Source organism: Plecotus auritus (assembly GCF_963455305.1).
Source record: "Plecotus auritus genome assembly, chromosome: 9".
NCBI lineage: Eukaryota > Metazoa > Chordata > Mammalia > Chiroptera > Vespertilionidae > Plecotus > Plecotus auritus.
Genome location: NC_137783.1, coordinates 149,416,048 through 149,435,560, shown reverse-complemented (window position 1 = coordinate 149,435,560; position 19,513 = coordinate 149,416,048). Strand labels below are relative to the sequence as shown.

General features: G+C 44.0%; 1 protein-coding gene across 3 annotated transcripts in view; it reads left to right on the top strand.

Annotated features, from left to right (window-relative positions):
* The first annotated feature begins 5,926 nt into the window (after window positions 1–5,926).
* Window positions 5,927–19,513, top strand: part of KDM2A (lysine demethylase 2A) — an 87,553-nt gene continuing 73,966 nt past the window's right edge. The window contains exons 1-2 of one of the 3 annotated variants that reach the window (XM_080641004.1): window positions 5,927–6,033; window positions 8,747–8,872. In XM_080641004.1, the coding sequence (XP_080497130.1) occupies window positions 8,831–8,872 (42 nt within the window). In that variant the 5' untranslated portion in view covers window positions 5,927–6,033; window positions 8,747–8,830. Of the gene's footprint in view, window positions 6,034–6,585; window positions 6,670–7,289; window positions 7,584–8,746; window positions 8,873–19,513 lie in introns of those variants that run through there. The other 2 variants (XM_080641005.1, XM_080641003.1) reach the window with 2 other exon arrangements.

The following is a 19,513-nucleotide window of genomic DNA, read 5'->3' as shown; positions in this document are numbered from 1 at the left end:
TATTAAGTTTATAATATCACATCAAAAGCGATGCTCTCATATGGACTCTAAAGACATGGGCCAGCGAATGGAGGCTGTGGAGATAAGTGGAGCAGAGAGGCTAGATCACAGGAGAGGCTGGAATAAAAAGACAGTGAAGAACTGAAATTTGCATACTTACCTCCTGGCTGGTTTGCAGCAGTAGGGGCTTTAGATTCTAACACCTCTATTCCAGCTGAAGTGACAGCTGCAGGAGTTTACCGGGAATAATAGCTATTACATTACCTTCTGCTCCAGGACTTATGTGCCTTTCCTTATCAAAATCAAACTTCTCTGCAAGGGTTTAGCTCTGCCCCCCAAACCTTCACACTCCTCTGTCCCTCAAAAGCATCACTCTTTATTCATTGATTCAATAAATACTAAGAATGAGTGCCAACTATGCTTGGCACTGTTCTGGGCACAGGGGATGCAGTAATGAAGATGAACAACTAAATAAAACCTCCTGCTCTATGGGGCCTACATCCAAGTGGAATTCTATACCCAGTCCTTATTGTCTACATTGTCTTCCAATGATTCACTACAATGATGGTGGTTCAGTATGTCATAGCTTCATGGTATCTCCTCCATGACCTGAAGTCTTCAAGGGTAAAGCAAGCTTTCTAATTTTTCAAACCTATTTTCTCCGTCTAAGCACTCAATTTAGTGTTGGGCCCATGATACTAAGTAACTGCAACAAATCCTTCATGTAGGGAAAAAAAATAGGAGAACCAGAAATACTTTCAAAATATGCTGTCTTCCAGCTTCCATAGGGCATTTATGTCCATTAGTCCAATTGACTCCTCAATAACTTCACAAAGAAATCCTGCAGGAGTCAGGATCTGTTTTTTTATTAAAGAGAGAATGGAGTTAAGAGACTGGGCTCTTTACACACAGCTGGTAAGGACCCCACAACAAAGCAGCCAAAGGAATGCCAGCCTTAGCCGAAGCTGCCATAAGGCAGTGAATGCCCATGAAGAAGATGGGCAAAGATGAAACCCTCGGAGAGGATCTAGGAACAGGCTTACGTGTTGAGGCAACTGGCCCCTTGGGGATGAGGCTGGGCACCACAGAACTATCACCAGCTGAGCCAGCACACAAACACAAGGTTACAAACCGACTTTGAAACCCCAAGGTGGCGAGAAACGCTCCCTACCAAGCACAGGTATAGCGAGGCCCCACTCTCAAGAAGGGCAGGAAATCCCTCCCTTTTAAAAGTGGACGTGAGGGTGGCCTGGCCCCACGGAGAAGCTGAAGCTGCCAAAAGAGCAGGTGGATCCCGGATGCTGCTGCAGCTGCCCCAGTAGCTGAAGTCAACCTCATGGCTCAGGAGAGGCAGGTCTGCACAAAGACAGGCCATATGCCTGCGGGGGAGAGTGGGTGGCAACGAGAAGCCACTGGGCCGGGGAGGGTGGTGGTACTGTCGTCCCAAAGTCCTTGAAACTTACAAGTATCTCACGCGCCATCCATTTTCAATGATATGACAATCTGCAGGGCGTTTCCGGCTTCCTTCCCCAGTGCCACCCTGCTCAATTCAGATTTCACTTCCAGGCTCAAAAGAAAAATTTCTGTCCCTTCGAATTTATAACCACCCAACACCTAGTTTTTATCTACCTTCGGGTTGACACAATAAGTATGTGGTATTGATTTTGGAAGGCCTTTTGAGGGATACAAATGTGGGCTTCAAGGAACTTATAGTCTAGTGGAGGGAGGTGAAGGGAGATGTTCAGGAAATGATTAAGTAACAAAACTAGAGCGCACATGTTAAGTACACCAAAGGGGAAGTGGGCAAGCAAGGTCTACTCTGATGATGAAAGAGCAGATGACAACAGCCCTAGGAAAGAGGAATGAACACGGCAGGTGGGGAGCAGCAGTGATTGAGAGAAGGATGGAAATAACAGGACCTCAGGAGGTGGTGATGATGAGAGAAAGACAAAGACAGAGTCAGGGAAGAGAGAAAAATCAAGATCGGAGTGAGGGAGGAAAGAGACTAGGAACCAGAAAAGGAAAGAAAAGCTAAAAGTAAGTCATGACTTACACTATGTAAATTTGCTTAAATATTGAAGGATCTTTTTCTGTCTTTTTAATCCTCATTGGAGGATAATTTTTCCATTGATTTTTAGAGAAGGAAAGGGAGGGAGGAGAAGGGGAGAGAGGAGAAACATCATGTATCACCAGGAAGTGGGGAGGGGTGTGGGGAGCGAATCTGCAACCAAGGTATGTGCCTTAGACCCTTTGGTCAGCGGACCGATGCTCTAACCAATGAGCCAAACCAACTAGGGCATATTGAAGCATTACTAAAAACTCTCTTTAATGCTAGAGATCGGAAATAGTAAATGTGCCAGACACTGAGCTTTAAGACAATGTTTATTTCACTTTGAGAGGTATTTTTCCAACTTTACAGATGAAAAACCAAGACTCTGAGGAGTTCATGAAGACTGATTAGCTAGTAAACATTCAGTCTCTGATCCCAGAGTTTTGTGTGTTTTTTTAGGATACTTTTTCCCATTGATTTATAGAGAGAGTAGGAGGGAGGGAGGGAGGAGAGGGAGAGAAACGTCGGTGACTGGTGAAAGGGACACAATTGGGTGCCTCCTGCATATGCCCCTGCTGGGGCTGGAGAACCTGCAACTGAGGTACATGCCCTTGACCAGGAATCAAGCCGGCAACGCTTCGGTCCAAGGGCCAGTGCTCTAACCACTGCCAGAGCTGATTCCAGAGCTTTTTAACTACTTGCTGGTTACGCTCTCTCTCGGGATCTTAAAAACCAACTTGTAAAAATATCCTTACCCAAGGATATTTTTCCAGTGATTTTTAGAGAGGGAAAGACAGAGAGAAATAGCCATGTGAGAGAAACAACACATCAATTGGTTGCCTCCTGAATGTGCCCTGACCAGAGCCCAGGCCGGGGAGGATCCTGCAACCGAGGAATCGACTGGATTGACAGGCAGACGCTCTATCCACTGAGCCAAACCGGCTAGACCAACTTCTTTATTTTGGTTCAGACCTCCACTGTTTGGGACGTCCCCACTTCCTCCTTAACATTTAAGGAGTGCAGAGAAATTGAAAATACTTTAATTTACTTGACCAGACTATAGAGTTCTCTTCTCACCCACTGAAGTCTCACAGAAGAAGTGGGTGGTCTGGATTTTGACTCTCAGCATTTGTTGGGTCTTAGCTTTGCTCAAGAAGGCAGAGATTTGTTAATACCTTATTAAGGCACCAGCTTGTTCCAGCCAGGGATCCTCTTCTCAATGATTCTAGAGGGAATTTTTCTTTTCTTTTTTTTTTTTAAATATATTTTATTGATTTTTTACAGAGAGGAAGGGAGAGGGATAGAGAGGTAGAAACATTGATCAGCTGCCTCCTGCACACCTCCTATTGGGGATGTGCCCGCAACCAAGGTACATGCCCTTGACCGGAATCGAACCTGGGACCCTTCAGTCCGCAAGCCGACGCTCTGTCCACTGAGCCAAACCAGTTAGGGCTAGAGGGATTTTTTCTTTTCTTCTCATCTACCACTCTTCCCATCTCCTGCCATTACAGTTGAAGCCATGTAATTTATAATTCAAGCGGCCTTCTTGGTGACTTCCCCAAGCTCTATTCTCCTTGAAAATGGCTTTTTTTTTTTTTTTTTTTTTTTTTTTAGGACAAAACAGTAAACCCTATAATATGCCCTTGCCAACCACAGCCATTGTGATTGTGGGGGAATCACTAGCCATCTGCTTACCTTTTATCTCATCCTGCACATCTGCCTCAGAATATTAACAAAGCTGGCTTGTGGAGAAACCATTGTGTATGTCTGTTTATTTTTTTATTTTATTTTTTAAAATATATTTTTATTGATTTCAGAGAGGGAGAGGGTGAGAGAGATAGAAACATCAATGAGAGAGAATCATTGATCAGCTGCTACCTGCACGCCACCTACTAGGGATTGAGCCTGCAACCTAGCCATATGCCCTTGACCGGAATCGAACCTGGGACCTTTACAGTCTTCAGGTTGATGCTCTATCCACTGAGCCAAACTGGCTAGGGCTGTGTATGTCTGTTTAAATCATTTCTCTCAATGCAGACTAGTCAACAAATGGTTTTCAACTGGAAAAGGCCTGGCTGCAATTGGACAAACCTTTATTTGCAATCCTATCCCAAAATAAGTATTACTATTATTGTTCTTGGATTCTTAGGTTTCCTCCCAGCATACTCACCTGAGTTAAACCTGTAGAAGGCACTTGTTTGCTGAAGGTGAGCAACTCAGATAAGGAATAATTAGTTAGGGGGCTCTGGACCTTAAGATAAAGGGCAAGACCAAGTTGACCTACAGCAAGAGACCTCCTTTTCTCTGTTTCCCCGTGGGCTACAGGGACGAGTGGAAAGAAAATAAAGGCACTTATTTTGCAAATAGCAATGAGGCCCAACTCTTCCTTAATCTGACAAATGGCAAAAATCTTTCCTACTTAACAAAATAAACAAGCTGCTGCGTTTTTCTAAACCTACAGAGACCCAGATGCCTATGGGATCACATCTGGTGGTGCCAGTGTGAAAGACTTTTAAATATCTACTATAATTTGAAAGACTTAAGAAGACTGTAGGCCTGATAAAGTTTTGGTAAAGATCTTGGTATCAGTGCTCTGAAAATCTAAGAAGTCTGAACAAAACTGATATCAGAGGAAATATTTCCCAATGACTGGAATGCAAGAGGGTGAGACCATATTAACAAATCTTAGTGAGATGTTGCTATTGCAGAGTGCTGGACTCCTCTCTGTTAGAGTAACTATGCAAGCTCTGATCCTTCTATACTTCAAGTGTCTGACTTTAAAATGCTACCTGGCACTTCAGCTTGTCTCCGAAGGGTGTTGTGAAACCAAGTACAGAATGTCTGTAAAACTCCCAGAGTTTGCATGTAGGAAAACCTAGAGTGGTAATAAAGAATACCTTGGGTTTAATAGTGCCTTTATGCCAGAATTCAAACCTTGATAGAAATAGAAGGTATCATTATTTCAATGGTCTTTCTCCAAAGTCTTCCTCAAAGAGTTGGAGGTTGTTTATGCAAGCTGTATGATTCATTCCATGCCCTTCCTCTCTCCTCCATCCCCTCATCCCAGGAATCAGAGGTGAAAGAGTGGGAAACCAAGACCGGGAGGAGGAGATCTGTGTGACACCTCTCAGCAAGAGTGTAGTCAAGCCAGTGGTGCGGACCCGGATGCGTAACGCCCAAGCCAAGGTCCTTTATGGGATTTATCGTTTAAACGGGCCCCAAAGCACGAGATTGGCTGGGGGAATGCCCTGATCGCGGCTGGGCTGCTCGCATGGCGTTGCTCAGATACCTCTGGCCCGACTGCGTCGACGTCCCCTGCCTGCTAGCCCGTCGGGCAGCTGTCGAGCCGCGGGAGCCCGTTCGTGGGCAGGGCCGGCGCGCCTCGGGCGGCCGCTGCCCCGTCGCTGACCCTCGCGCGAAGCTGCGCGCACCGAGAGGAGACATCTTCCCGGCTGGGCCTCCCGCGCCCGCCTCGGCCCGGGGCAGAGATGCCAACCTGGGACTAGGGGCGGCCCGCGCACCCCTCCGTGGAGGGCGCCCCGACTCGCCGGGGGCGGGGTCACGTCCCACCCGGGCCGCCGGGGGCACCGGCGCTGCGGAAACCTGAGCGTGGCCGAGGAGCGGGGGCTTCCAGGGCCACCTACCCGGGCGCCTCGGGCCTGCCGTGGGCGCGCCGGCTTCCGCCGCCCCCAGGCCGTCGCGGAGACCACTGGGGCACCTGGTACCTGTGGACGCCCTTGTCAAGCGCCTGGAGTCCCCCCCGCTGCCCCCGGGTAGCCGAAACCAGGACAGACATGCTACTCCCGGTTCCTGCCCCTTCGGAGCGGCGAGGAGTGGGTGAGGCGGGGCCAGGCCGCTGCACCGAGAAGCCCCCCCGAGCCGAGGGCGGACGGGTCCCGCGGCGGGGGCGCCGGGCCTGCCCGGGGATGGCGGACAGGCTGGCCTCGGCCCACTGGCGGGCGCAAGGAGAGGGCAGCAGACGGGTAGGCGTCCCTTCCCCGCGCCCCCTCGCCTTGGGCAGGTCCGAGCGGGGCGCCCAGGTCGGGTCGGCCGGGCCCAGCTTCCTGACCCCAGGAGACCCCGCTTTGAGGCGGGCAACGGCCGCCCTGGCCCAGGCCGCCCGGACCTCAGGTTGTGTGAATATGACCGGCTGTTTGGGGCGGTTGCAGGGGAATCCGGCGCTTCTCTCACTGCTGGGGGGGTGGTTGTGCTTTGTGGGGGGTCGGGGGTCACCACCCTCCCAGGAGAGGTGGGGGAGGGTCGCCGGCGCAGCTGGCCGGCGAGGGGCGGGGTCACAGAGGCGAAGTGTACGTGTGTGTCTGTGTGTTAGAACGAGGGCGTGTGGGGGGAGAGCGCGCGCGGAGGCACCGTGGCCTGCGCGCAGGCGCGAGCAGCGGGCCGGCCCGAGCTCTGGAAGGAAGCCCGCGGGGAGTGGGGGCAGCGGGCCTGCGGGAGGGCCAGCAGCCGATGCGAGGGGGGGCAGGAGCCGCGTCGGCGTCGGCGTCGGCGTCGCCGGGCGCGGGCGTTTCGAGGCCGACGCATCCGCGCGTGCGCGCGCCGGCGGAGTGTCCGCGTAGAGCCGAGTGACGCGTGCGCGTTCACGTGCGCCCGGGAGAGCGGTAAGAGCGTAGGGAGGCTTGAAGGGGAGTGGGGGGTGGAGAGGCAAGCCGGAGGAGGGGTGGGGAGGCGGCGCCTGCGCAGTGCGCCGCGGAGGAGCTGTGTGTATGTGAGAGTCTGACGGGTTCAAAATGGCGGCGGCTGCTTCAGCGGCTCCTCCTGTGTGAGGGAAACAACACCCCTCCCCGGCAGCAGCGGCGGCAGCAGCGGCGGCTGCGGCTCGCAGAGCACCTTTCCAGCGGCTGGGCCTGTCGCCGCTCTGTCTATTCTGGGCAAGGGGCGCACCGGGAGGAGGAGCAACGCCAGGGGGCCCATCCCCCGGAATCCCTTCTCTGCGACTGGGGAGTAACCGGGGGCTCGTCCCGCAGCGCGGAGCCCGGGCTGAGGGGGAGACGCGAGGGGAGCCCGGGCCCCCAGCCCGGCGCGCCTTGCCACTCCCGCCCTCTCTGCCCCCCGGGGCCGGGGCCCGCGTTCCGGGGGGCCGGGGCGGCGCGGGGAGCCTCGGGCCGGCCGGTCTCAGCTGATCGGCCGCCGATCTCGGGCGCCGGAGACGGTCAGGCGGCTGCTGGCCGCGGGCACGGCGAGGAGGGTGCTTCCCGCGGCCGGGGCCGGCCCGGGTCTCGGGCTCCGGCTGCTGACCGCTGGCCCGGGGGAGGCGGGGGCGCCCCGGGCTCGGCGCCGAGGGGTCGCGCTCCCCTCTCCTGACGCCTCCGACTCCCGGTCTCCAAAGCCAGAAGAGGAGGTTTGATTCAGCAACTGTTTCCTCTCTTTTCCGGGTCGCTCTGACCCTCTCTGGATACTGGGTTGATCCACGGAAAAAAACGAAGGAAGGCGACGTTTGGGATTTAATTTTTTCTCTCAGTTTTTGGAATCTTTTACTTCTCTTTTGGTCAAGAACTCAAGAGCAAAACCCCCGGTGAGATTTCCCTCTCTACCCTCCCCCCCCCCCTTTGGAAGTTTGGTTCTCTGTGTTATCTAAAGACTTAATGTAAAGTTTCTATTTCTTTTTCCGATGGGCGAACCATTGAAACGCCTTTCCCCGGGGGAGCCCGGCGCGATTTGCCGTTTTCTGCTCTCCGGCCCCGGCTGCTCTCAAGCCCCTGCGACCCTCGCCCAGGGGGTGCAAACGCGGTTTCTCTCCCGACTTGGGGCGAGGGCTTCCTCCAGAGAGCACTGCCGCGAACTCTTCTCACAAACTGTGTCACCGGGTCCTCTGGTCTCCTAGCAGTTTTGAAAGGATGCTATTAACGTGGCGGTAATGTAGTTAGAAAAGGGAAAACAAATCTGCGTTCCCTATGGAAGCCATCATCTCTATAAGAATATTTAGAAAAAAAAAGAAAAACCATTCGTGGTATTGAGTCCGTTGTGCAAACCTGTCTTTATTTAATTTTTGGAAAAGATGTATTTTACTTATATCTATAGGTAGAATCGTTTGTTTTTATTTATTTACCCAAAGTATCTGATGGAATTTTTGTTCCTGATTTTACAACTCTTGAATTTCAGAGTTGTACACATCTTGGGTTGGGTTTGGGAATGAAAAAATCCTTAGGAAGGAAGACGAAGATTGTTGCTTTCTAGAGGGGTGTGGGAAATAGTTTTGAAGTCTTTCTTCAAATCCTAATTTCTTGTCCTCTTTTTCTATGGTTAGCCTGCCCTTCTTTCCTCTAGTTTCTAATTACCAGTGAGAGAGAACTAATTTGGTTAGGATCTGGATTACTTCAGTACCTGCTTCACATGGTCATTGCCCCCCCCCCCTTTTTATTTTTTATTTTTTTGCTAATGCTGCCATGAAGGGGATCCTTGCTAATTGTATCCTGTGGGGAGAAACAAGTGGTGTGGCCCGACCACAAGGAACTGAAACCAGCATCTCCTATTGCTTAGGCCTTGGACTGTTGTAATTTGATTAACGTTGGTCATGACATGGAACCACTTGCCCAAGAGCAGAGAGGTCCCAAACAGATGAAGAGGAACCAGATTTCTCGGAGAGCTTTTAACTTACACATATTTTAAACACTTTTTTTCCGTGGAAGGAAAGGTTGAGTTTGAGTTCTCATCTCTGCTCATATCATTATTCTTCAGTGTTGCAATCAATCTGGTTCCTAAGGAGGAAGAAGGCAGCCCTGGAGTGGTTTCTTTACAGTAATTTCAACAGAAGAGTGAGAGATGGAACCCGAAGAAGAAAGGATTCGTTACAGCCAGAGATTGGTTAGTAATTTCTTGTTATATTTTTTTTCAGTTTTGAAGTATAATAACTATAATGTTTCCATTTGTGAACATACTGTGATTACAACTTTTCAGGTGGCTTTTCTGTACACTAGAGGAGAGAAGGTATATCATGACTACCTCACTTGGGTTTTAGGCCAAATAGTTAGAGCCTTCAGATTCATCTTGATTGGAAATGGAGTTCTATATGGAGCCTTTAACTTCTATAGAAACCATTGTAAATCCGAGGACTTTTCGGATTACAGCGTGACAAGGATTCCTAATTTTGCAATATTGACATTGTAATAATTCAAATTAAATTAGAATGTAAATTTCAGAGGCAAAACTGTTAGAGGAAGGATAGTTTGATAAAATTTTTTAAAGATTATGGTGTGCCAGGTTTTGTGGCCTTGAGCTGGGGAGTAAAACTATTGAGTCTTTTTTTTAAACAAATTAATACTTGGGATAGGTTTGGAAGGAAGTGGGGAGTTGAGAAAAGGTAAAATACTGGATGCTGATGAAGTTCTGTATTTTGTATTTTGGGAGGAATGTATGATACATGACATCTTGTTGAAGGAAATTTTTACTTAGTAATGATTTGGAGGGAATTAGTTTGTATGTGTATATGAATATGCATGCGTTCTTTAGGCCCTGCTTTCTTCTCAAGGTTTCCCTATTGGACTTTAAGAATTTGATTTTGCTTCCCTAGTCAAGAGAGCTTTATTAGTATTCTCACCATATATTTCAGAAATTTGAATTTGTCTTTGTAGAGTGAGGTATGAGGAAAGCCACAAAATTATATTTATTATGTGAAATTTGGTGAATTGAAAGACCTAGAAGACACTAAAGGAATTTATGCTGGTTTTATTTGGCTCTGCTTTTTAGACTTAGTTTGGAGGGGGGAAAAGAGTAATTCTTTGATCCATTTGTTGATGATCTCTACTCTTTTTGAGAAAAGACTACATTTTTTTCCCCTTGATGTGATTGGTAAAAAGGTGTGGAGTGTATTGGCAAGTATATCCAGAGGTATGTGTTCCGGCAAGCCTTATTTCAGAGACTTGCCTCCTCTAATCCATGTGTTGAGATTATATTTCTTTATCTTTAACTTTTCCAAGGAAAGTGTATCAGTAGTGGAATTTTGTACATTTAGGAATTATTTTGTTTTGACTTTTCTTGAATTAAACTTTCTTTGGGAAAAAAAGAAAGATTATGCTTATCATGTCAAACTTGTAGAATTGTTGACCTGTTACATACATATCTAAGGGATATTGGGATCCAGTCTTTCAAAGGAAGAGCCTTTCATCAAACAAAAGTTTTCACATTTTTTTAAAACAAGGTAGTTGTAGGGAGATACAAGAAATCTATGATTTTTGTCCTGGTAAGATTTTTGTTTGTTTGTTAATTATAGTGATTGCTACCTGTTGCACAGTTAATCTTTTCCTTATCTAACCTGTTTTTTTCCTCTTGGTTCATGTGCAATTATAGTCATTTTATGTAAGAAGGTACACCACATATTTGGGGGATCTTTCTTACTTAGAATTTTGGGTGATAATTTTGAAGTTTAGGGTGACATGTTTTCCTTTCTAAGATTACATGACAAAATTATATCTGAAGTGTAAATCCCTTCCATAGCATAACTTTTGATATGAGAACATATTGGTGGCTTATTTATGTGGCAGTTTGCCTACCATACTTTTAATATCTCTTCAGTGAGTGCTCGTATTACAGAATTCTCTACTGGTTAATTAGGTATTATTTGAACAATTCGAAGACTAACATAAAGGCATAAAGGCTAATCTTTATAGTAGTTTATATATATGTACATTTTTAACACCTTGTCTATCTTTAAAGTAGGTCATAGTATAGAACTTAGGTTGTTTTACAGTAATTGGCCATGGAACATAAAGTGTGAAAGGCAAAATGACAGGTTTATCAATTTGGCTTGGTGATTAAAGTTTATGTTGGTCTCATACAGTATATATTTGTCAAATTTAATTGAATTAGTAATTGACTACTATTACTGACTGTTACTTCATGTTATTTTTGGGGACAGAACCTTAAATGGTCTAAACTCATTTAGGAACAAGAATGACTTTTTTGTATTCAAAATCCTTTGCCTATCTTTTTTTTAAAAAATGTATTTTTATTGATTTCAGAGAGAAAGGGAGAGGGAGAGAGAGAGAGAAACATCAGTGATGAGAGAGAATCATTGATCGGCTGCCTTCTGCACACACCACACTGGGGATTGAACCCGAAACTGGGGTATGTCCCCTAACCAGGAATTGAACTGTGACCTTCCAGTTCATAGGTCGATGCTCAACCACTGAGCCATGCCAGACGGGCATTTTATTATTTTATTTGAGAGAGAGAGAAACATAGATGTGAGAGAGACACATCGTTTGGTTGCTTCCCATATGACACCCCCCACCCCCAACCTAGTACCCCTAACTGGGAATAAAACCTGTGACCTTTCAGTGCATTGGCAGATGCTCCAACCAACTGAGCCATATCGGCCAGGGCGATCCTTTACCTATCTTTAAAAAAAAAGTTGTATGCATACTAATAAGAATGCTATATTCATGATTGAATATATCCTTTTAATGACATAGCTATTTCAAGCACACAGGATGATGAATTTGGTAAAATTTGATAGGTTTATATCATCTTTATGACAACTAATTTTTAAAATATCAGAAATAGCTAGTTTTTTAAAGTTGGCTTGTCTTTTACCAAACTATTATTTACTTAATACATGTGGAAGAGAATTGTACCTTTGAAGATGATGTGTATATGTAGATCTGGGCATTGACTCTACTTTCTGGAACCAGAAAACTTATTTTGTAGTGTAGGAAATGACATGGGAGGGTAAATATTGTTTGGCTTTTTTATTTTATTTTATTTTTATTGTCAATAGTATTACAGATGTCCCAGTTGTTTGTTTGTTTGTTTTTTTCTCCATTGACCCCGTCCACCCAGCACCCACACCTCCCAGGCCTTCACCACACTATTATCTGTGTCTATTGGCTATGCATATATGCATATAAGTTTCCTGGTTAATGAACAGAATAAACTGATAAAATAGATCCTGTTTGGCTTTTTCAAAGCAAGACATAGACTTTTGTTAACCCTCACCCTCACCCTCAGGATATTTTTCCCATTGATTTTTTTTTTTTTTTTTTTTTTTTAAGAGAGAGTGGAAGGGAGGGAGGAGAGAGAAACATCAACTTGGCGGGGGGAGGAAAGGAATGAACCTGCAACCCAGATACATGTGCTTGACTGGGAATTGAACCCATGCAAGCCCATGACCCTTGGGTCCAAAGGCCGATGCTCCAACCACTGAGCCATGTCAACCAGGACTACATTTTTTTTTTTTTTTTTTTTTTTAATGAAAAACATTAGTAGTTTCAGTGTATGGATTCCTAGAATAAAGCCAGATAGATCTCCAAGTCAAATTGGTATACCTGAGGAGAGGAACAGAAGCTTTAGTTTTAATAATTGGTGATTATTTGGTTGTCCAGAGGTAAACATGGTTTATTTTTTATTTTTTAAAAATAGATATTTTTTATTGATTCAGAGAGGAAGGGAGAGGGAGAGAGAGAGAGAAACATCAGTGATGAGAGAGAATCATTGACCAGCTGCCTCCTGAGGCCGCGGGGTGAGCATGTGCCCTTGACTGGAATCGAACCCAGGACCCTTCAGTCCGCAGTCTGACGCTCTATCCACTGAGCCACACCAGCTGGGGCTATTTTTGTATTTTAATAAATTTAGATGTAGGACCTTATTAAGAAACATTGACTGGTACTAAAGATGGAACCTTTTATTTCTTCATTTGATTTTAGGAGATAAAGTGTTAGAGTAGTGTTGGATGTTTGTGACTCTCCATTTATATTTAAGTTCATTTATAGGGAATGTTCAGCATAATATTGTACAGTTCCTTAATCTAAAATGTTAGTTAAATCCTTAGCAATTATAATTTTTTTTAATTATTCATTTTTTAAAATTTCTTTATTAATTAAGGTATTACATGTGTCCTTATTCCCCCATTACCCCCCCAACCCCCTCATTCATGCCCTTACCCCCCTGGTGTCTGTGTCCATTGGTTAGGCTTATATGCATGCATACAAGTCCTTTGGTTGATCTCTCCCCCTTACCCCCACTCTCCACTACCTTCCCTTAGGTTTGACGTTCTGATAGATGTTTCTCGGTCTCTGGATCTGTTTTTGTTCATCAGTTTATGTTGTTCATTGCAATTATAATTAATGATCTTTCAGGTTTTTGAAATCACACCAATTTTGAGTAATCCTTACTTACTGCATAGAAAATCAGGGGCAAAATAATGTGTATTTAAAGTAAATGCTTAATGCTCAGCCAGTGTAGCTCAGTGGTTGAGTATCAACCTATGAACTGGGGAAGTCACGGTTTGATTCCTGGTCAGAGCACATGCCCAGGTTTTGGGCTCAATCCCCAGTGCTGGCAGGGGGGAGTGCAGGAGGCAGTCAGTCAATGATTCTCTCTCATCATTGATGTTTCTATCTCTTTCTCCCTCTCTCTTCCTCTGTGAAATCAATAAAAATATATTTTAAAATAATAAATAAAAAAAATAAAGATTTAATACCAATTATTCACAAACACTGCAAAAAGTAGACAAGGAGGTTACACTGCCTAACTTATCCTGTGAGGCATTGCCCAGATACTAAAACAAAACAAGGACATCACAAGAAAACTACAGGCCAATATCCCTTATTAATCTATAATAATAAAAGTGTAATATGCTAATTAGACCGGATAGCTGACCGACCTTCCAGATGAAGCCAGGGCTGCAAGGGCCAAGCCCCTTGCACAAATTTTGTGCATTGGGCCTCTAGTCTACACTAATAAAAGAGTAAGATGCAAATTAACTGTACCTCCGATGCCCACCAGCCAATCGGGTGAGTATGCAAATTAACCCAACGAAGATGGTGGGTTAATTTGCATGTGCTGAGCGGCTGGGGGCAGGGTGGGACGCCATGGTGACGATGTAGGCATTCCGCACCACCCCAGCCACTCCGGGCCTCTGGGCAGCGTGGGAAGGCAGAAAGGTGGCTCCGGCCGGAGCGAAGGTGGTGCCGGTAGCCAGGGGAAGGAAGGCCCATTCTTGCACAAATCTTCATGCATCGGGCCTCTAGTATATATAAAAACCTATATGCAAAGTGTCCCCTCGGGAGTTCGACTGACTGGGAGTTCGATCGCTTGCTATGATGTGTGCTGATCACCAGGGAGCGGCACAGAACGAAGGAAGGCCCTGGCCGGCAGCTGCTAGGGACCCTACCTGTGCATGAATTTCATGCACTGGGCCTCTAGTATGAATATAAAATACTAACCAACCAAATCTAGTAACATGAATAGAATCATACACCATGCATGACCAATGGAATTTATCAGAGGAATACAGGGTTGATTAAACATCTAAAAATTGATGTAACATATATCAATATAATTTTTTTAAAAGTTACATGATCATATCAATAGGCACAGAAAAAAAGCATCTGACAAAATTCAAACATTTTCCATAAAAACAAAGTAGGAATAAAAAGAAACTTCCTCAACTTGATAAAGGGCACCCACAACTAACATCACTTCTTTTTTCTTAAATTATATTTGTATTGATTTCAGAGAAGAAGGGAGAGGGAGAGAGAGAGAGAACATTAATGATGAGAGAGAATCATTGATTGGCTGCCCCCTGCATGTCCCATACTGGGGATCGGGCCCACAACCTGGACATATGCCCTTGACCAGAATCAAACCCAGGGTCCTTCAGTCTGTGGGCCTACACTCTAACCAGTGAGCAACCCAGCTAGGGCGAGGGATCTAATTCTTTATTTTTATGTATCAGTCTTCCACAGTAAACTGTATTTTGGAGACCCAGAGTAAGGACTATATTTAAGCTCTATCATTTTCTCTTGTTTTATTTTGCTGAGCACCAGTCATTAGCTACCATACTTAAATTTGTTTATTTGTGCATATCTCTCCATTAGTGTAAGTTCCTTGAGAGTTGGGACTTTGTTTTTGTTTATGGTGTATATTGGATGCTTTGAACAGTGTCTGACACATACAAAGTGTTCAATAAGTAGCCTGAAAAAAGATGATACTCAGTCTAAACATAGAAAGTGCTCAATCAGTATTTGTTTATGTTGTTGGAAGCCTTCATAAATACTTTTTTGTATTACCAGTTTTCTTGAGTGCTAGGAATAGGCCACTAGAATTGAGGAGAGTTTTGGTGCACAGGGATAAGCAAAATATCTGGGTATTGGATCTTGCAGTGTACATAAGGACCAGAAAGTCTAAGCTATAACAGATTAAAAACTTATGCTTAATACACATATATACCAGATGAACACATTTGTAATGTTTGGGCCAGTAGAAAAAAAATAAAATGTCTAGTTAAACTTTAAAAGCTCAGGGTGAATTTAAGTTTTACCTCTAATCCTGTTCTAAACCCTGTATGTCAAAGTTTTTGCTGACTTTTTTTTTTTTTTTTTTTTTTTAATATTTTTACTGATTTCGGAGAGGAAGGGAGAGAGAGAGAGAAATATCAATGATGAGAGAGAATCATTGATTGCCTCCTACATGCCCTCTACTGGGGATTGAGCCCGCAACCTGGGTATGTGCCCTTGACTGGAATCCAACCTGGAACCCTTCAGTCCACAGGCCACTGCTCTACCCACTGAGCCAAACCAGCTAGGGCAAGTTTTTGCTGACTTTTAGACAACCTTAAAGTTGTGAAGTTGCAAGTGATGTTATTCTCAAGTGTTGGTTTTGGCCATTAAGTCAGGGAATTGATACATTTACTGTATACCACACTGAGGGACTTATATTCTTTATTTTATATCCTTTAAAAAAACTTTTTCCGTAGGAAATGGACATACTTACTCAGGTCTCATTAGTTTGCTCTGTTTATCTTATTTTTGGAATAACACTGTATTTTTGCATTGTGCTTTCTCATTAAAAAAAAAAAGTTAAAACTCAATAAACACTTATCATGTGCTAACTAATAGGTTATGTTCTTCAATATACGTTACCTTATTGTACCCTCAAAGCAATCCTGTAAGGTAAACTGTATAGTTTTAAATCTTAATTTCTTTTAATTATGGAAATGGAAGCTTGGGGAAGGCCTTGATCAACTTGCCTAAGATCAGTTGGAGTAGAACCCCATGTTTCTTCTTTCACAACATACCAACTCTCTTGTGGTGCATTTCATACAGAAAACAAATGATACCCACTTTTGTTGTAGGAAGTGGTTAAACTTAGTACTTTCTCTACTTTAAAATTTTCTTCCCTAACAGATGCCTGCTTAACATCCTAAATGAGGTAGCTATAAATTTTTGACAGCCGGTGTTTAATCATATTTTAAAAAAGATCGGCACATTCTTTTTGTAAACTTTTAATTGATTGCACTTAATCTATTAAAACACCAGTATTTGTGTAGTTTATGTATATGTCAGGCCTTTTATTTATGCATGTCACTTATATCATTGTTTTCTGTTTTAAATTTTAGGTTCTTGGGGGTTTTCTCTATCTGTGAGTACTTGGTAAAAACTTAAAACCATAAAGATAAAAGGCAGCAGATAGTGACCTAACGTGGTTTTGGCAAATACAGTGGTGAAAGCCTCCTTCAGGTAGGTAGAGAGGAGGAGGGAAGAGGGTGGCCTTGTAGGAGGTAAAGACAGCAGAAGCTGTATTATGGAGTGGGAAGTCTATAAGGTCTATTCTAAAGATATCCATTAGATTAGTAGGATTAAAGTAGATTTGTTTTGGGAGGGAGGCACTGTTGATACTGTTGGGCACACATTTTAAACAATTACGAAAAGCCACGTGTGGAAAATAGCCGTAAGTTGTGGCTTATTTTTAATTGAATAGTAATTTGATCAAAATTTTAGAAGTAGTAGTTTTTCAGTTTTAGGTCTGGAAGAGTACTGAAATAAGTTACCTCTTAAGGTGAAAGGTACCTGAACTCTAGGACAGTGGTTCTTGAAGAGTGGTCCTCTCACCAGCAGCGTAAGCATTATCTGGGTATCTGGGAACATATTAGTTACACACATTTTGGATCCTCCCCATACTTTCTAAATCAGAATCTCTGGGGTTAGGGACCAACAAAATGTGTTTTAATAAGCTAGGTGATTCTGATTCATGAAAAAGTTTGAGAACCACTGCTTTGGGGTATAAGTAGTAGAAATGGAAAGTAAGGGGTGGAAGGAAGCAAGACATGTTGGCAGTGAAGGACTGTTAAAACTTGATGACTGCTGGATAGCAATGTGCTATGATGGAAAAGCGTGCTTGATTAGGGATCATGAACCCTGAGTACTAATATTAAGTCTATCACCAGTTGTGGTTTTAACAAGAGTACTGACATGTCATTGAGGGAGTTAAATAACTGATTTTTGAGGATTTTGGAGGCAAAGGCAATTGAAGAATTGAGGTGGACTCTGAGGTTAAATCTGGATTCCCAGGAAGATCAGAGGGAGGGATTTTTGAAAGAAAGAGAAGAGAACTTGGGTGGATGTTTTAGACAGTTGGAACAGATTTGTTTAAAGCAGGGATCCTCATCTGGGTGTGATTTTTGTCCAGTAAAGAGAGTTTGGCAGTATCTGGAGCCTTTTTGTTGTTGTTAATCCTTAGCCTAGGAGGATATTTTTTAAAAATACTTTTTTTTATTGATTTCAGAGAGGATTGGAGAGGAAGAGAGAGACAGAAATATCAATGATGAGAGAGAATCATTGATTGGTTGCCTCCTGCACGCCCCCCACTGGGGACCAAGCCCACAACCTGGACACCTGCCCTGACCAGGAATTGAATTGTGACCTCCTGGTCCATAGGTTGATGCTCAGCCACTGAGCCACGTCGGCCAGGCTAAGGGGATATTTTGTCCATTGATTTTTAGAGAGAGTGGAAGGGATGGAGGGTAAGAGAGAGAGAAAACGATGTGAGAGAGACACATGGATTGGTTGCCTCTGGCACATGCCCCGACCAGGGCCAGGGATTGAAGCTGCAGTCCAGGTATGTGCCCTTGACTGGGAATTGAATCCAAGACCCTTTGGTTTGCAGGATGACACTCTAACCACTGTGTTACACTGGCCAGGGCTGGAGACATTTTTTATTGTTGGATTAGGGGAGTACTACTGGTATTTTGGTGAGTAGAGTCTAGGGATGCTGGTAAGACATCCTAATGCACAGATCAGACCACAACAATGAATCATCTGACTCAAAATGTCAGTAGTGTAAGATTGAAAATCAGTAGATTGTTCTATGTATGTTATTCTGATTAGCTGCTATTCATCTTTGAATTTAAAGTCTATCACAAAACATCTTGAAAGCACTCTCAGATTTTGTTTTTGGCTTCGCCCAAAGTAAGCATGAAGCATTTTTGTTGAATTTTCACAAAGCTAACTTCATGGTCATGACAAATCCTCAACTCAGTTGCAGGTTTATTACTCCACTTAACTTATCCTAAGATCAACTTATTTGGGTATCCGAAATAAGTATTCACTGTCTTGAGATCAATAATTATGTTACAACAAGAAATTTCCTTTTGATATTCTCTTTGAAGGATAGAAAAATGGGATAAAAGCTGCAGTGTTAGATGTAAGCAAATATTGAAATACTATGAATTGCCCTGCAGCTGAATACCCATGACCATCCCTGAGAAACAACCTCATGGGCTGGTTGTAGCCCTCAGTGTGAATTCAAGGTAGCCTGACTATTATTCCATCTCTTTATAGCCTTGGATCACAGAGCAGTAATCTGGCCAACCTTCTTTCTGACATTGACCTCAAGAGAATGTACATTTGTAAATATAGTGATCATTTTATAATACTTTTAAGTTTCCAAAGTACTTCCTTGTTTCTTGTGCCTTTTGATCATTGGATCTTTTGATTATCACAAAGGGTTGCTGGAACTCGGAGATGGTGCTACCATGTAGCACAAGTCTAGAAGGTGCTCTTCACATGTCTTAATCTATGTGAAAGATGTCTTTGGAGTTGTGCAGTGTACAAAAATAATGGTGGCCCTTTTGGGGTGGATAAGATAAAGGAAAAGTCACCCTGTGTATTTGAAACATTGGGAGGAAAAGCCCAATCTAATGGATAATAATACACTATGTGCTTGGTATTGGCACTTTGTTCTAATTCCCATTTTACTGGTTTGGAAACTGAGGCATAGAGCAGCTAAGTAACTTGTCTGAGGTTATCCAGTTAAGAAGGGAAAGAGCCAGGATTCAAAGTAGGCAGTCTGGCTTTCAAGCCTACCAGGCTAATACTGCCATTTTTTCAACTTTATTGGAGCACAGTTTGTAAATGTTTTGCTGATGGATTTGGGGTGTTCCCCATGTCATATTTTCTCATTCAGGAGATTCAATCACTTAAATGTTTGTTGAATGCTTACACTGTGGCAGACACTTTGCTTGGGCCTTGCCTTGTTAGACTTCTGAATACTATACTATGGTTTCAGATGTGTTGAATACTTCAAAGAAATTAAAAGGGTAATAAAATTGTTCTATGATGGGAATAACTTCTTGAGATTGGGTGATCAGTAGAGGCTTCTTTTGAAGAAGGCATTTTGTAACTATGACTTGAGTGATGAAGAGCCAATTTTGTGAAGTTCAAGAACTTA